At 53.2% G+C, this 15474-nt stretch overlaps 2 protein-coding genes across 3 annotated transcripts in view; both read right to left on the bottom strand.

The window, feature by feature from the left end:
* Positions 1–951: 951 nt before the first annotated feature.
* Positions 952–4591, bottom strand: LOC121109992 (PHD finger protein 7-like). 2 transcript variants are annotated; one of them, XM_040696229.2, is made up of 9 exons: positions 4468–4591; positions 4050–4141; positions 3853–3954; positions 3532–3656; positions 3180–3342; positions 2977–3083; positions 2657–2770; positions 2412–2530; positions 955–2267 (listed from the first exon to the last, which is right to left on the bottom strand). In XM_040696229.2, exons 1-9 carry the CDS (start codon positions 4508–4510, stop codon positions 1615–1617), a joined length of 1518 nt encoding a protein of 505 aa, XP_040552163.1. In that variant the 5' UTR covers positions 4511–4591; the 3' UTR covers positions 955–1614. The 2 variants fall into 2 exon arrangements, with proteins under 2 accessions (XP_040552162.1, XP_040552163.1); XM_040696228.2 differs by having other exon boundaries at positions 952–2267; positions 2977–3342.
* A 4179-nt stretch (positions 4592–8770) lies between these two features.
* Positions 8771–15474, bottom strand: part of LOC121109803 (PHD finger protein 7-like) — a 29365-nt gene continuing 22661 nt past the window's right edge. Inside the window, exons 3-13 of the mRNA XM_040695817.2 lie at positions 12784–13188; positions 12522–12732; positions 12286–12410; positions 11868–11959; positions 11671–11772; positions 11350–11474; positions 10998–11160; positions 10795–10901; positions 10475–10588; positions 10230–10348; positions 8771–10085 (exon numbers count right to left, since the gene is read on the bottom strand). Of these exons, the coding sequence (XP_040551751.1) occupies positions 9433–10085; positions 10230–10348; positions 10475–10588; positions 10795–10901; positions 10998–11160; positions 11350–11474; positions 11671–11772; positions 11868–11959; positions 12286–12410; positions 12522–12732; positions 12784–13188 (2216 nt within the window). The 3' untranslated portion in view covers positions 8771–9432. The remainder of the gene's footprint in view (positions 10086–10229; positions 10349–10474; positions 10589–10794; positions 10902–10997; positions 11161–11349; positions 11475–11670; positions 11773–11867; positions 11960–12285; positions 12411–12521; positions 12733–12783; positions 13189–15474) is intronic.

Raw genomic sequence — 15474 nt, 5'->3', positions numbered from 1 at the left:
GCCTTGTTCATGTCGTCGCTTTATGGCACTACATACATTTGGAACTATTTTCAAGAAGGAAGCACAGGAAGGGTAAAATTTCATCAAAAAGATCTGATTAACAACACCTTGAGTCCTCCCTAAGAATTGTAACCACTTCCATTAAACCAGACTGATGCATTAGTTTTACAACGACTACACTGTTGTATCCCACCATTTTTATATTTTTTGTTGCTCTCTTATTTGAAGGTATTTCAATGAAAAAAAAAAAAAAAAGAATCCGTTGGTTACGTACATTAGCTACGTTGCATATATTATAAGCAGCCCAAACAATTCTTCTTCACTGAAGAAGAAATCACAGCCTGTGATGTATGTTTGTTTTGTCATCACTCAAGGACATAGGAGCGTGGGGATCGAGAGAAAGGAGGCAATGCGTCAAACACCAGAGCAAAGTCAAAACAGGTACGGCATGCTTTCTTAGGTTAGGTATGACAGGATGGTGTAGATGATGAATACCAAATTATGGACCGATCGTGAAACCTTTGTGCGCTTACGCTGTTAAAGGAGAAGGAGAATTTTTGGAACGGAACCCAGAATGCCAAACTGCCTTTCTTCAATTGCAAGCTGCTCTAGCACTTCCCAGTCTGGAAAAGCCTTTTGAATGACACGTGCACAAAAGGTGTCACAAGGTGCCGGAAGTGCTAAAAGAACACACTGGGTCCTGGAAGAGGCCGGTGGGATATTTCTCTAGATAACTGGACCAAGTAGGTAACAGGTGGCCATCGTGTGTACGAGCAGCGGCAGCAACGGTGTTGCTCATACAGGAGCAATAGAGTAGTAGAGGATTCTGCCCCTCTCCTCTGCTCTTGTGAGAGTAGTGCATAGAGTTCCGGGGCTCCCAACACAAGGAGGACATTGGAGCAGGACCAGAGGAGGGCCACAAAGATCATCAGAGGGCTGGAGCACCTCCCCCATGAGAAGAGGCTGAGAAAGTAGGGGCTCCTCAGCCTGGAGAAGGCGCCCGGGGGGACCTCATAGCGACCTTCCAGTACCTGCAAGGGGCCTACAGGACTTTGGGATAGAAATTAGTGGTTCAGGCAGTTGATGCGCTGTAGCATCCCCAAAGCAGAACCTCTACTCGGACCTGCTGGCGCTGCAGCAGTGCAGGAGGAGAGCCCAGGCAGGTCCTGGCCCAGCCCACAGATGGCTGGTGGGGGAGGCTGCCTGCACGCTCTGAACGCAGAGGCTGCCCCAAGGCCAGAAACACCCCCAGAACAGGGCTGCCCGTGCTAGCACGGCCTTGGCCTGTGGGCATTAGGAGATGTTGAGCCCCAATGGAGTTGGAACCCAGCTCTGCGTAGAGCCACGCAAAGGGAAGGATGGTAGAGGGGCATAAGTGCTAGGGAGAAGACTACCCTGTGGTTCCGGCCCTGACTGCATCCCACCTTGGGAAAGGCAGAGAAGAACAACACTGACAAATGTCTATGAGATCTCTAAGTTTTATTGTGCTGGCCTCTGAGGACCAGAGCCAGCACGCGGGGCTCGCATCCGGCGACTCACGAGAAACCTTTGGGGCCGGCTGTGGGTGTTCTCAGCCTGACGAGCCCAGGAGCAGCTTTGCACCTGGGCCGGCCCTCATCGCCTGGACTGGCTCCTGTGGTGTCTTTGGAGCTGGCCCCGGGATTCTGCAGGCCCACGGCCCACAGGGGAGCGGCTTCTTGCCCGGGCCTGCTCACGCTGCCTGGACTGGCTTCTCTGATGAGCCGCGGTGGAATCCCTTGAAGACCCCAGTGCTCCCCGTCTGGTGTTGAGCTGGGAGCCACCCTCAGCCCTTGGAGCTGGTGCACGGCTCCTCCTGGAGCACCTTTGGGGATGGCTGTGGGAATCCGGGGCCTGAGATTGTATTGGAGAGCGGCTTCGTGTCCGAGTCCGCTCTCCCTGTCTGGACCTGCGGCTGCCAACTGCCAGGGAAGCCCTTGAGGACAGCGATGCCCTTTGACTGGCAGATGTTGGGGTGCATCTATCAGCAGCACCCGATGGAGCCGCAGCTCGGCTGCTCCCACGGCAACGTTGGGGATGATTGTAGATGTCATCATCCCCATGGCCTGTCCCAAGCTGGCTGGACAGGCTGCCGCTCTCAGGCACCTGGGAGCTGTGAACCGGCCCTGATGGTGCCGGGCTGGCTGTGCTGGAGCTGCCGCTCTCGGGTGCTGTGGAGCCGTGGGATGGCAGCAGACCACGTTGGCTGGCGGTGCTGGGGCCGGTGACCTCTGAGATGACACTGGAGGCTGTAAGGGGAAGCAGGGTGGTCAGCAGGACAGGCCTCCAGCCCAGGCTGCAATCCGCCCTGGGCCAGAGAGACGTTGGCCAGGCTGCCCTATGGACCCGCTGCCAGGCCTTGCCTGGCCCCCACCTGGCTATTTGCCTCTTACCGGTGCCCATGCCAGCACAGGCTTTGCACTCCCAAGCGTCTGCGTTGTTGCTCAGGTAGGAGCAGCGCCGGTGAGTGCCTTCCGCAGCACAGGAGCTGCACAGGAGCAGCTCCCAGGGCCTGGGGAAACAAACGGGTTGGGGCTGTGAGGACAAAGTGCGCCAAGCCAAGGAGGGCTTGTTCCCCTAGCCTGTGACGAGGCTGAGATCCCATTCGTAGCCCCGCAGGGCTGCTGAGGTAACTCACCCCTCTTCCTCTGCCTGCCCCCTGCCCTGTGGGGAAAGGCACTCGCTGGCATCGCAGCGCCCGTGTCTCAATCCCAGCGATGCGTATGCGTTGCCGTCCTCCCACATTGGTCCGCTGCCAGAGAATGGAGAAGATGTGATGAGCCCCCGCTGCCCCTGGACTAAGGCTGATCCAGAGCAGCCCCGCTCTTCCACTCCAAGCCCATTTCCAGCTTCTCCTTGAAGCTGAGGGCAGCAAAGGGCTCGGCCTTCGGGAGCGGTCCCTGGGCAGGCGCAGCTCATATGCCCTCATGTCTCGAGAGCCAGCAGGGAAACACCAACCTGAGAGGGATTCGGATGCCCATGACGAGCATGTCGGATAGAAAGGCATCCGCATCTCGGCAGAGGGGGCACTGAAAGCAGTTAACGCCTGCACGGATGGCCTGTCCCTGTAGCAGAAACACGATCAGTGGGAGCGGGAGCAGGCTCGGGTGCTGCCGATTGCCCGCTGCAGCTTGCCCGCTGGTTGAGGGGAGGGCTCCTACCTGGATGCAGGCCCGGTGGAACCAGGCGTGTTTGCAGGCTGGGCACACCAGGGTGTGGTAGGACTTCTTGTCCCCCACTGGCTCCATGCAGATAATGCAGTTGGTATCCTGCGCTGGAGCCACCTCCGCAGCCTGCTTAGGGCTGTGCTTCTGGCAGAATGAACTGGGGGAAGACGGAAGGGACGGGCAAGGTGAGAAGAGCTGTGAGGAGGGCAGAGGAACAGGAGGGAGCCCCAGGCCGTGGCTCTGGCTCTGCAGGCTAAAGAGAGGTTTCACGGCGGGTTCCTCACTGCCTTGGCTGGTATTGCCAGCAGGGGTTGCAGGCTCGCAGGCGACGCCTGACAGCCCTTACCTGTACTCTCCAAAGTACTGGGTGACACAGTCACCCTCCCGGGCGCAGGGGAGATGGAAACTGTGTTCACAGCCCGCCTCTGCACAGGTGATGGGGGCCCCCGTCTCGCCACAGATGAAGCAGTGCTGGAAGGAGCAGAGCAGCGCCATCAGGAGCAGGCTCGGGGCCTTTGCTGCTGGCCCCGCACCTCTGGGCAAGGCACAGGACACAGGAGGCAGGCACTGGAGCTGGCTGGAAGGGCCGGGATTGCTTCCTCGGGACCAGACTAAGCCTGAGGAGCCTCTCTTGGCACAAACCAGCCTGCTCCGGTCAGGTCCTCACCTTCCGCTCTGCCTCCCGGACTACGCGTTGGACGTCTTCAGGGGACACCTCTGCAGTTCTGCCCACTATTGTGGCCTGCTGGAAAAGGCCGTTGGAAAATGCCTGCTCAAGACAAAAGAGCAGGATTGTGTGAGGACAGGAAGGAAGGAACCGTTGCTTGGAGGAAGGTGAAAGGAGGGAGCCTCAGGGGAGCTCACCATACAGAACGCATGGGCACACATCCCAAAGTCCAGCTGCTTGGACCCACAGATGTCCGGGTCGGCATCTGTCTGGCCGCACAGCATGCACGCTGGAGAGGAGAGAGCAAACGCAGTGAGCAAGGTGCAGGGCCAGCTGTCCCTGAGGGCTGTCCCCAGGGGCCTGCTCTGTGCCTGCTCTGCTGGATGCGGGGCAGGGCTGGAGGCTGTGCAGGGGAAGGGGGCACTGCGGGCCCACCAGTCCCAGCAGGCAGCCAAAGCCCAAGCAGGTCACCCCTGGCCAAGGAGCAGAGGGGTCCTGACCGCCGTGGCTGGGGAGTCCCAGCCCAGCCCCGCCTACCCGCTCAGCCACAGGCAGAGCCCCAGCACTCCTCTGCCTGGCAGCGGGGAGCTGCGGGCAGGGATACTTGGCTCTCACCTGGCTCCCTGAAGATGGGAGCCCCCCACGTCCTCGAGCACATGGCGCACGTCGACAGCGAGCACTTGCAGAGTTCCTGCTCCGGCAGCGCTGGGCTTACTCCTCTGCACGCTCCTCTGACAACTCTGAGGGAGAAGCAGGATGAGGGTGAGTTTACAGCTCCGGGCCCCGATGGGTGGGAGCCCTCCTCCCGCTGTCAGCCTCAGGCAGCCCCTTCCTCCCTGCCCTCTCCGCACCTTGCCAGGTCGCACTGACGCACGGCCAGAGCTTGGCAGCCTTTGTTGCGCTCGCAGCCCCGTGGGTCACAGTGGCCGCTCCCTGGCACCGACTGTGACAGAATCGCCACCGCCCAGGGGGGCGGAGGGGGGGTGTGAAGGTGGCGGCCCTCGGCACCCAAGCAGGCAGGCGTCGGCTCTGGGCAGACCGAGGGGCCGGGTGCTGGCCATGCTGCAGGAGGAAGGATTGCTTCCCTCCACCTGCTGGCAGTGCTCCCCGTGCCAGAGGCCCGAGTGGAGCTGTCCGTTGGGCAGGGCTGCAGCCCTGGAGCCACCCGAGGGCAGCCTTGCTCTTCCACCCCGGCACAGCGCTCATGGACAGCAAAGGGCCAGGCCTGCCGGAGCAGCAGCAGGACACCAGCCCGAATGTGGTTGACATCGCCATGTTGTGTTGTCTGAACACGCTCAACGTGGGGATCTTGTTTCTGCGGCGGGGGCACTGGCAGCAGAGAACGCCCGTGCTCAGGGCCTGTCCCTGCTGCAGAAGCACAGTTCTGGGGAGCGGGGCCTGGTGCTGCTGAGTGCTGCTGCACCCACAGGACGAGGGGTGGGCTTCTCCCTGATCGCTGCCCCTGTGGAACCAGGCGTGTTCGTGCTGCTGCAGGAACTGCGTGACACACACAGCCTCCTGACACAACCGGAATGTTTTAATAAAAATGATATAAAAATAACGACAGTTTTTGCCTTCTGTAACCTAACTGTAATGTGTATTTTATATGTCAGTATGGATTAGGCAAGCCATAGGGTTGGACACGCATGCTTTAAATGATTATTGCTGCACAGAGCAGCAAATTCTACTTGTTGGGTGCTTGATTTTCATTGCAATACACATACGAGACCTCGGAAAGACTTAATTGCTGTGACACAGCAAGTTAACAGTGTGCGGTTTCCCAGTCCTTTCTTTCCTTTTGTTCAGTGCTTTGGGCACGCAGCGGAGATGTTTTTATTTCATTTTTGACTTTGTAATGTGTATGAATTCAGTGATGCATTTGTAAGTTTCTGAGCTGCAAGCTGTGCTCGTGATTTCTGTGGTTCCTGTGGGCTATGTCCAAGGCAAAGTTTTCTTGAAAAGGAGCAAAGCAAGCCTCAGTATGACTTAAAAGTTGTGCTTTCTAAGAACAAACACTCATCTTTAGCTGCCGAGTGCATTTACTGTGGTAGCTACGCTATAAGATCAGAGAGATTGTAAAGAACTTGTCTTAGATTTCTTACACCGAACAATGGTGAGGGCAATCTTGATAAAGGCAGATGTTTTGGTTAAAAAAAAATAAAAAGTGGTGAGCTCTAAACCTATTCGGTCAAATATTCTTATTTGATTATTTGCAAAAGTAGGCAGTGGCTAAAACACCCATCGCATTCAGACGTTTATGCACACTCTCTTTCTCCATCCCTTTTCACCCAGGGAACCTTCATCTTTGTTTCACCCAAGGAACAGAATGTTTAATAAATAATGCATTGTTATTTGGTTCCGTTAAGTGAGTTGAACTCCTCTTGATTTTAATTTAGAGTAAACGTGTTGATTTTCCAGTGACAGAGTTGGAAGACCTTCCTTCCTGTAGAATTTTTCTTCTCCCCCAGAGCCTTGCCGGGAATACTGAATTTCAGTAGTGGAAAGCAGCTGTTAAAGTTCGGGCTGAAGCTTTGAATGAGCAAAGTTATTTGTTACTAATTTTATATTTCTGTTTTTGTAATTTCTATACGTGAATATTAGCATAGATATGCCAATATAGCTCATGTGACGCATTTGGCAGTGACTTGTGCTGTGTAAAGCGGCTGCTGGACTCTCTTATTCCCTGTCCTGTTGTCAAATGGAACAATGCCTCTGTCAATGACTCGTTTTTGGGATGCTGAAAGATCTGGTCAACCATGTTGTTCCAAGGAAATCTATGTAATACAAGCAAACGTAGACCTTGCCTAGATATGTGCTGCGTAAGTAACACTAATATATGTCTTAAAAGGATTAAAGGCTTTACTTATTTTTTTTTCCCGGTAAGTTACTACTGCCGGGAATCACCTCTTTCGACTGTTCTTAGAAAGACGCGTTTGGATAACTGGAATTCACTGTGTATGGACTTTCTGAATAATGCTATCACCACGGATCTATATGACTATTTGTGCCATCATTATGGGAAGAAAAGAGGATGCAGCATTCTTACGTCATTTATTTTCTCCTTTTATTTTTATATTTTTTTTTCTCTGAAATATAATTCATAATACTTTAGGTGTAGACACTTTTAAAAATTATTTTAATTTTTTGAGTTTAAGACAATTTCTAGATTATTATTATTGAATGACATCTAGCACTGTTTTGAACGTTCCATAAGTTCTTGTCACCAACAGGGTAGCAGAGAACTGGCAAGGCTAAGTTATTTGATGTGTTTAAAAATCCATGTGTCAAGTTGCTTTACATGAAGGTACTTAGTCATGAGTGTAGGATCTGAAGTGTTGTCAAGAAGTATCCTCCGCTTAGAATCTATCAATTAAATGCAAATATAAATGCCCAGTAATATTGCAGAGGACTCCCATTGTGTATGCCAGCTTACGGCTATTAGTTCATAAGTGTTCCCTTTGACAGCGAAGAAAAAAAGAACGGATATTTTGAAGAATATTGGAAGGTGCTATAGAAACACAGAGCAGGCAGTCAGAAAAGCCTGGGAGAGCTTTCATTCAGAGCACTAACTGTTCACCTGTAGCCAAACGTTGGTGTGCGATCAGTACTGGCCGGGCTGCAACCAGGACCTGAGGAGGGCGCAGTGTAGTGCTAACTTAAATTATGGCAAACCATTTTATGAATTTTGATGCATTGGATAAACACAGTCCCATGAACAGCAAAAAATATGCACCTGTGCTTTCCGTTTTGATTAAGGAATTTGAGAATGGGTTTCAAGAGTGCCAAAAAAATGACTGCTTTTTTCAGAATATTTGTGAATCCAATGTCGCTTGACCTAAATGCATTCTCAGATGGAATGTTTGGAGTTGCCATCAGATATTCAACTCAAAAAGTGGATCGCGTCTCTTCACCAGATTCCCATCAGCCCCATCCCACCAGTGAAAAAGTCTCTGGCTTCACAATCGTGCCTTGTTCATGTCGTCGCTTTATGGCACTACATACATTTGGAACTATTTTCAAGAAGGAAGCACAGGAAGGGTAAAATTTCATCAAAAAGATCTGATTAACAACACCTTGAGTCCTCCCTAAGAATTGTAACCACTTCCATTAAACCAGACTGATGCATTAGTTTTACAACGACTACACTGTTGTATCCCACCATTTTTATATTTTTTGTTGCTCTCTTATTTGAAGGTATTTCAATGAAAAAAAAAAAAAAAAGAATCCGTTGGTTACGTACATTAGCTACGTTGCATATATTATAAGCAGCCCAAACAATTCTTCTTCACTGAAGAAGAAATCACAGCCTGTGATGTATGTTTGTTTTGTCATCACTCAAGGACATAGGAGCGTGGGGATCGAGAGAAAGGAGGCAATGCGTCAAACACCAGAGCAAAGTCAAAACAGGTACGGCATGCTTTCTTAGGTTAGGTATGACAGGATGGTGTAGATGATGAATACCAAATTATGGACCGATCGTGAAACCTTTGTGCGCTTACGCTGTTAAAGGAGAAGGAGAATTTTTGGAACGGAACCCAGAATGCCAAACTGCCTTTCTTCAATTGCAAGCTGCTCTAGCACTTCCCAGTCTGGAAAAGCCTTTTGAATGACACGTGCACAAAAGGTGTCACAAGGTGCCGGAAGTGCTAAAAGAACACACTGGGTCCTGGAAGAGGCCGGTGGGATATTTCTCTAGATAACTGGACCAAGTAGGTAACAGGTGGCCATCGTGTGTACGAGCAGCGGCAGCAACGGTGTTGCTCATACAGGAGCAATAGAGTAGTAGAGGATTCTGCCCCTCTCCTCTGCTCTTGTGAGAGTAGTGCATAGAGTTCCGGGGCTCCCAACACAAGGAGGACATTGGAGCAGGACCAGAGGAGGGCCACAAAGATCATCAGAGGGCTGGAGCACCTCCCCCATGAGAAGAGGCTGAGAAAGTAGGGGCTCCTCAGCCTGGAGAAGGCGCCCGGGGGGACCTCATAGCGACCTTCCAGTACCTGCAAGGGGCCTACAGGACTTTGGGATAGAAATTAGTGGTTCAGGCAGTTGATGCGCTGTAGCATCCCCAAAGCAGAACCTCTACTCGGACCTGCTGGCGCTGCAGCAGTGCAGGAGGAGAGCCCAGGCAGGTCCTGGCCCAGCCCACAGATGGCTGGTGGGGGAGGCTGCCTGCACGCTCTGAACGCAGAGGCTGCCCCAAGGCCAGAAACACCCCCAGAACAGGGCTGCCCGTGCTAGCACGGCCTTGGCCTGTGGGCATTAGGAGATGTTGAGCCCCAATGGAGTTGGAACCCAGCTCTGCGTAGAGCCACGCAAAGGGAAGGATGGTAGAGGGGCATAAGTGCTAGGGAGAAGACTACCCTGTGGTTCCGGCCCTGACTGCATCCCACCTTGGGAAAGGCAGAGAAGAACAACACTGACAAATGTCTATGAGATCTCTAAGTTTTATTGTGCTGGCCTCTGAGGACCAGAGCCAGCACGCGGGGCTCGCATCCGGCGACTCACGAGAAACCTTTGGGGCCGGCTGTGGGTGTTCTCAGCCTGACGAGCCCAGGAGCAGCTTTGCACCTGGGCCGGCCCTCATCGCCTGGACTGGCTCCTGTGGTGTCTTTGGAGCTGGCCCCGGGATTCTGCAGGCCCACGGCCCACAGGGGAGCGGCTTCTTGCCCGGGCCTGCTCACGCTGCCTGGACTGGCTTCTCTGATGAGCCGCGGTGGAATCCCTTGAAGACCCCAGTGCTCCCCGTCTGGTGTTGAGCTGGGAGCCACCCTCAGCCCTTGGAGCTGGTGCACGGCTCCTCCTGGAGCACCTTTGGGGATGGCTGTGGGAATCCGGGGCCTGAGATTGTATTGGAGAGCGGCTTCGTGTCCGAGTCCGCTCTCCCTGTCTGGACCTGCGGCTGCCAACTGCCAGGGAAGCCCTTGAGGACAGCGATGCCCTTTGACTGGCAGATGTTGGGGTGCATCTATCAGCAGCACCCGATGAAGCCGCAGCTCGGCTGCTCCCACGGCAACGTTGGGGATGATTGTAGATGTCATCATCCCCATGGCCTGTCCCAAGCTGGCTGGACAGGCTGCCGCTCTCAGGCACCTGGGAGCTGTGAACCGGCCCTGATGGTGCCAGGCTGGCTGTGCTGGAGCTGCCGCTCTCGGGTGCTGTGGAGCCGTGGGATGGCAGCAGACCACGTTGGCTGGCGGTGCTGGGGCCGGTGACCTCTGAGATGACACTGGAGGCTGTAAGGGGAAGCAGGGTGGTCAGCAGGACAGGCCTCCAGCCCAGGCTGCAATCCGCCCTGGGCCAGAGAGACGTTGGCCAGGCTGCCCTATGGACCCGCTGCCAGGCCTTGCCTGGCCCCCACCTGGCTATTTGCCTCTTACCGGTGCCCATGCCAGCACAGGCTTTGCACTCCCAAGCGTCTGCGTTGTTGCTCAGGTAGGAGCAGCGCCGGTGAGTGCCTTCCGCAGCACAGGAGCTGCACAGGAGCAGCTCCCAGGGCCTGGGGAAACAAACGGGTTGGGGCTGTGAGGACAAAGTGCGCCAAGCCAAGGAGGGCTTGTTCCCCTAGCCTGTGACGAGGCTGAGATCCCATTCGTAGCCCCGCAGGGCTGCTGAGGTAACTCACCCCTCTTCCTCTGCCTGCCCCCTGCCCTGTGGGGAAAGGCACTCGCTGGCATCGCAGCGCCCGTGTCTCAATCCCAGCGATGCGTATGCGTTGCCGTCCTCCCACATTGGTCCGCTGCCAGAGAATGGAGAAGATGTGATGAGCCCCCGCTGCCCCTGGACTAAGGCTGATCCAGAGCAGCCCCGCTCTTCCACTCCAAGCCCATTTCCAGCTTCTCCTTGAAGCTGAGGGCAGCAAAGGGCTCGGCCTTCGGGAGCGGTCCCTGGGCAGGCGCAGCTCATATGCCCTCATGTCTCGAGAGCCAGCAGGGAAACACCAACCTGAGAGGGATTCGGATGCCCATGACGAGCATGTCGGATAGAAAGGCATCCGCATCTCGGCAGAGGGGGCACTGAAAGCAGTTAACGCCTGCACGGATGGCCTGTCCCTGTAGCAGAAACACGATCAGTGGGAGCGGGAGCAGGCTCGGGTGCTGCCGATTGCCCGCTGCAGCTTGCCCGCTGGTTGAGGGGAGGGCTCCTACCTGGATGCAGGCCCGGTGGAACCAGGCGTGTTTGCAGGCTGGGCACACCAGGGTGTGGTAGGACTTCTTGTCCCCCACTGGCTCCATGCAGATAATGCAGTTGGTATCCTGCGCTGGAGCCACCTCCGCAGCCTGCTTAGGGCTGTGCTTCTGGCAGAATGAACTGGGGGAAGACAGAAGGGACGGGCAAGGTGAGAAGAGCTGTGAGGAGGGCAGAGGAACAAGAGGGAGCCCCAGGCCGTGGCTCTGGCTCTGCAGGCTAAAGAGAGGTTTCACGGCGGGTTCCTCTCTGCCTTGGCTGGTATTGCCAGCAGGGGTTGCAGGCTCGCAGGCGACGCCTGACAGCCCTTACCTGTACTCTCCAAAGTACTGGGTGACACAGTCACCCTCCCGGGCGCAGGGGAGATGGAAACTGTGTTCACAGCCCGCCTCTGCACAGGTGATGGGGGCCCCCGTCTCGCCACAGATGAAGCAGTGCTGGAAGGAGCAGAGCAGCGCCATCAGGAGCAGGCTCGGGGCCTTTGCTGCTGGCCCCGCACCTCTGGGCAAGGCACAGGACACAGGAGGCAGGCACTGGAGCTGGCTGGAAGGGCCGGGATTGCTTCCTCGGGACCAGACTAAGCCTGAGGAGCCTCTCTTGGCACAAACCAGCCTGCTCCGGTCAGGTCCTCACCTTCCGCTCTGCCTCCCGGACTACGCGTTGGACGTCTTCAGGGGACACCTCTGCAGTTCTGCCCACTATTGTGGCCTGCTGGAAAAGGCCGTTGGAAAATGCCTGCTCAAGACAAAAGAGCAGGATTGTGTGAGGACAGGAAGGAAGGAACCGTTGCTTGGAGGAAGGTGAAAGGAGGGAGCCTCAGGGGAGCTCACCATACAGAACGCATGGGCACACATCCCAAAGTCCAGCTGCTTGGACCCACAGATGTCCGGGTCGGCATCTGTCTGGCCGCACAGCATGCACGCTGGAGAGGAGAGAGCAAACGCAGTGAGCAAGGTGCAGGGCCAGCTGTCCCTGAGGGCTGTCCCCAGGGGCCTGCTCTGTGCCTGCTCTGCTGGATGCGGGGCAGGGCTGGAGGCTGTGCAGGGGAAGGGGGCACTGCGGGCCCACCAGTCCCAGCAGGCAGCCAAAGCCCAAGCAGGTCACCCCTGGCCAAGGAGCAGAGGGGTCCTGCCCGCCGTGGCTGGGGAGTCCCAGCCCAGCCCCGCCTACCCGCTCAGCCACAGGCAGAGCCCCAGCACTCCTCTGCCTGGCAGCGGGGAGCTGCGGGCAGGGATACTTGGCTCTCACCTGGCTCCCTGAAGATGGGAGCCCCCCACGTCCTTGAGCACATGGCGCACGTCGACAGCGAGCACTTGCAGAGTTCCTGCTCCGGCAGCGCTGGGCTTACTCCTCTGCACGCTCCTCTGACAACTCTGAGGGAGAAGCAGGATGAGGGTGAGTTTACAGCTCCGGGCCCCGAGGGGTGGGAGCCCTCCTCCCGCTGTCAGCCTCAGGCAGCCCCTTCCTCCCTGCCCTCTCCGCACCTTGCCAGGTCGCACTGACGCACGGCCAGAGCTTGGCAGCCTTTGTTGCGCTCGCAGCCCCGTGGGTCACAGTGGCCGCTCCCTGGCACCGACTGTGACAGAATCGCCACCGCCCAGGGGGGCGGAGGGGGGGTGTGAAGGTGGCGGCCCTCGGCACCCAAGCAGGCAGGCGTCGGCTCTGGGCAGACCGAGGGGCCGGGTGCTGGCCATGCTGCAGGAGGAAGGATTGCTTCCCTCCACCTGCTGGCAGTGCTCCCCGTGCCAGAGGCCCGAGTGGAGCTGTCCGTTGGGCAGGGCTGCAGCCCTGGAGCCACCCGAGGGCAGCCTTGCTCTTCCACCCCGGCACAGCGCTCATGGGCAGCAAAGGGCCAGGCCTGCCGGAGCAGCAGCAGGACACCAGCCCGAATGTGGTTGACATCGCCATGTTGTGTTGTCTGAACACGCTCAACGTGGGGATCTTGTTTCTGCGGCGGGGGCACTGGCAGCAGAGAACGCCCGTGCTCAGGGCCTGTCCCTGCTGCAGAAGCACAGTTCTGGGGAGCGGGGCCTGGTGCTGCTGAGTGCTGCTGCACCCACAGGACGAGGGGTGGGCTTCTCCCTGATCGCTGCCCCTGTGGAACCAGGCGTGTTCGTGCTGCTGCAGGAACTGCGTGACACACACAGCCTCCTGACACAACCGGAATGTTTTAATAAAAATGATATAAAAATAACGACAGTTTTTGCCTTCTGTAACCTAACTGTAATGTGTATTTTATATGTCAGTATGGATTAGGCAAGCCATAGGGTTGGACACGCATGCTTTAAATGATTATTGCTGCACAGAGCAGCAAATTCTACTTGTTGGGTGCTTGATTTTCATTGCAATACACATACGAGACCTCGGAAAGACTTAATTGCTGTGACACAGCAAGTTAACAGTGTGCGGTTTCCCAGTCCTTTCTTTCCTTTTGTTCAGTGCTTTGGGCACGCAGCGGAGATGTTTTTATTTCATTTTTGACTTTGTAATGTGTATGAATTCAGTGATGCATTTGTAAGTTTCTGAGCTGCAAGCTGTGCTCGTGATTTCTGTGGTTCCTGTGGGCTATGTCCAAGGCAAAGTTTTCTTGAAAAGGAGCAAAGCAAGCCTCAGTATGACTTAAAAGTTGTGCTTTCTAAGAACAAACACTCATCTTTAGCTGCCGAGTGCATTTACTGTGGTAGCTACGCTATAAGATCAGAGAGATTGTAAAGAACTTGTCTTAGAGTTCTTACACAGAACAATGGTGAGGGCAATCTATGTAGCACAAGCAAACTTCGACCATGCCTCGATACATGCTGCATAAGTAACATGAATATATATTTTATAATATTATAGACTTTAATATTGTTTTTTTCTCAGTACATTAGGATTGCTGAGAATTGCCCATTCTGATTGTTTTCCTTAGTAAGTTTCTTCTGTGTGCAATATATTTTCTTGCGAGAGTGGTCTTTGGTTTTTTAAGTTGGTGTTGTTTGTTGGTTTACACCATTCTGTGCTTTAATTTTGTTAGTAAATTTAGTTATTGGAAATAGTATTTTTATCTCTGTCTTGCCAACAAAAATGAATAAGTGGTATGTTTTTTAAGTGGCTTATATGATCTAATTTGTTGATGATTGCTTTTAGGTGATTTTTTTTTAAATGTGGTTATTTGCATTTGACAACGTATCATCAGGCACCATCTGCTTGTGGAGTTTACCGTGTTGAATGGCCAGAATAGTTCTCTAACAGATGGGTAGGATTTTGAGAATGGCAAAGATCCACAAGGTGCAACATATTTGTGTCATTGGGTAGGATCTTAATTCATTTCTCTTCAAAATTTAATTTTGAAAGCGCCAACAGAAATTATGGAAACGTGTATGAATGATTTTGACTTCTTTGATCATTATTAATCTGCACTGGGAAGGTTTAGTTGCAAGGATGTTTCGTACAGTTATAGTGTGGCTTGCGAAGGTTGATTAAGGCTCTGCCTAATGCAGCACCTTTGTGATATACAGTTGTCTGTTCTTTGCAGATGTAGTCCTCTTTAACCTGCTTTGCTACTACAAATAAAATCTGTCCAGTGGATTTGATTCATGTTTGCATGTTGCTGTGAAAGCAGAACTTGGTTCAGTTTACACTCCTGGACAGTCTGTTTTCTGTCATAAATTTCATATTATGTTACAGAAAGCAAAGCAAATTTTTATGCTGCTAGTGAGTGGTATTTATTATATTGATATGTAAGCAATCTCTTACATCAATGATAGGCCTAGATTAGTGCACAAACTTGTACTAACATTGTGAAAATAAAGATCAGATGCAGTCTGTTAGCTTTTTTTGGTTGCCAGGTCTCCTGATCTGGAGCCAAAGCTGATGCTATCTGCCAGCATTTCTTTTGCTGTTGAATCACAGTGGAAGTGTAGAATGATGCTATCTCTGTGTTGTTTTTTTTTGTCTTCCTTATTTATATGGTATATATATGGTATATCTATATTTTACTTATATGGGTAACAAAACACAGCATTTGTAGGATGACTTGCTTTGTCAAAGCTCAGTACCAATAAAAGACAAATGTGAATGGATGATAGACTTCTGAAATAAGCATCTCTTTTGCACTTCTTATTTACACTGTCTTTAGGATGGAAAGCAGTATAAAGAATCCCAAGGAAAAGTGAGGTGATGATTAATCACCTGATTTTAATTAGACTTAAAATACATTACAAATAGTGATAATGACATATAGTGTTTTTTAGGTCTGCTTTTGTCCTTATTCCATAGACAGGAAAATAAACACTCATATATACACTTTTTTAGGACAAAAGTAGCTGTTGAGCCCTCAACTTAAAACGTTAGGCATGTCCCTGCATGCAAGCAGGCATATAATTATCTGTTACAGATCTGTCTGGTTTTCTTTTCCAAAGTTAATCACACAGGTGATAAGTAAACCAGTCAACCCAT

The sequence above is a fragment of the Gallus gallus genome, chromosome 2, assembly GCF_016699485.2.
Source record: "Gallus gallus isolate bGalGal1 chromosome 2, bGalGal1.mat.broiler.GRCg7b, whole genome shotgun sequence".
Classification (NCBI taxonomy): domain Eukaryota; kingdom Metazoa; phylum Chordata; class Aves; order Galliformes; family Phasianidae; genus Gallus; species Gallus gallus.
This window is presented reverse-complemented; position numbering and strand designations above follow the sequence as displayed.

Coding starts and splice junctions, on each gene's coding strand:
- LOC121109992 (XM_040696228.2), bottom strand. CDS start 4,510: ATGTGCTCGAGGACGTGGGGGGCTCCCATCTTCAGGGAGCCAG. Junction 3,955..4,049: donor GTGCCCATGCGTTCTGTATG/GTGAGCTCCCCT, acceptor TGTCTTGAGCAG/GCATTTTCCAACGGCCTTTT. Junction 3,657..3,852: donor TCCGGGAGGCAGAGCGGAAG/GTGAGGACCTGA, acceptor TGCTCCTTCCAG/CACTGCTTCATCTGTGGCGA.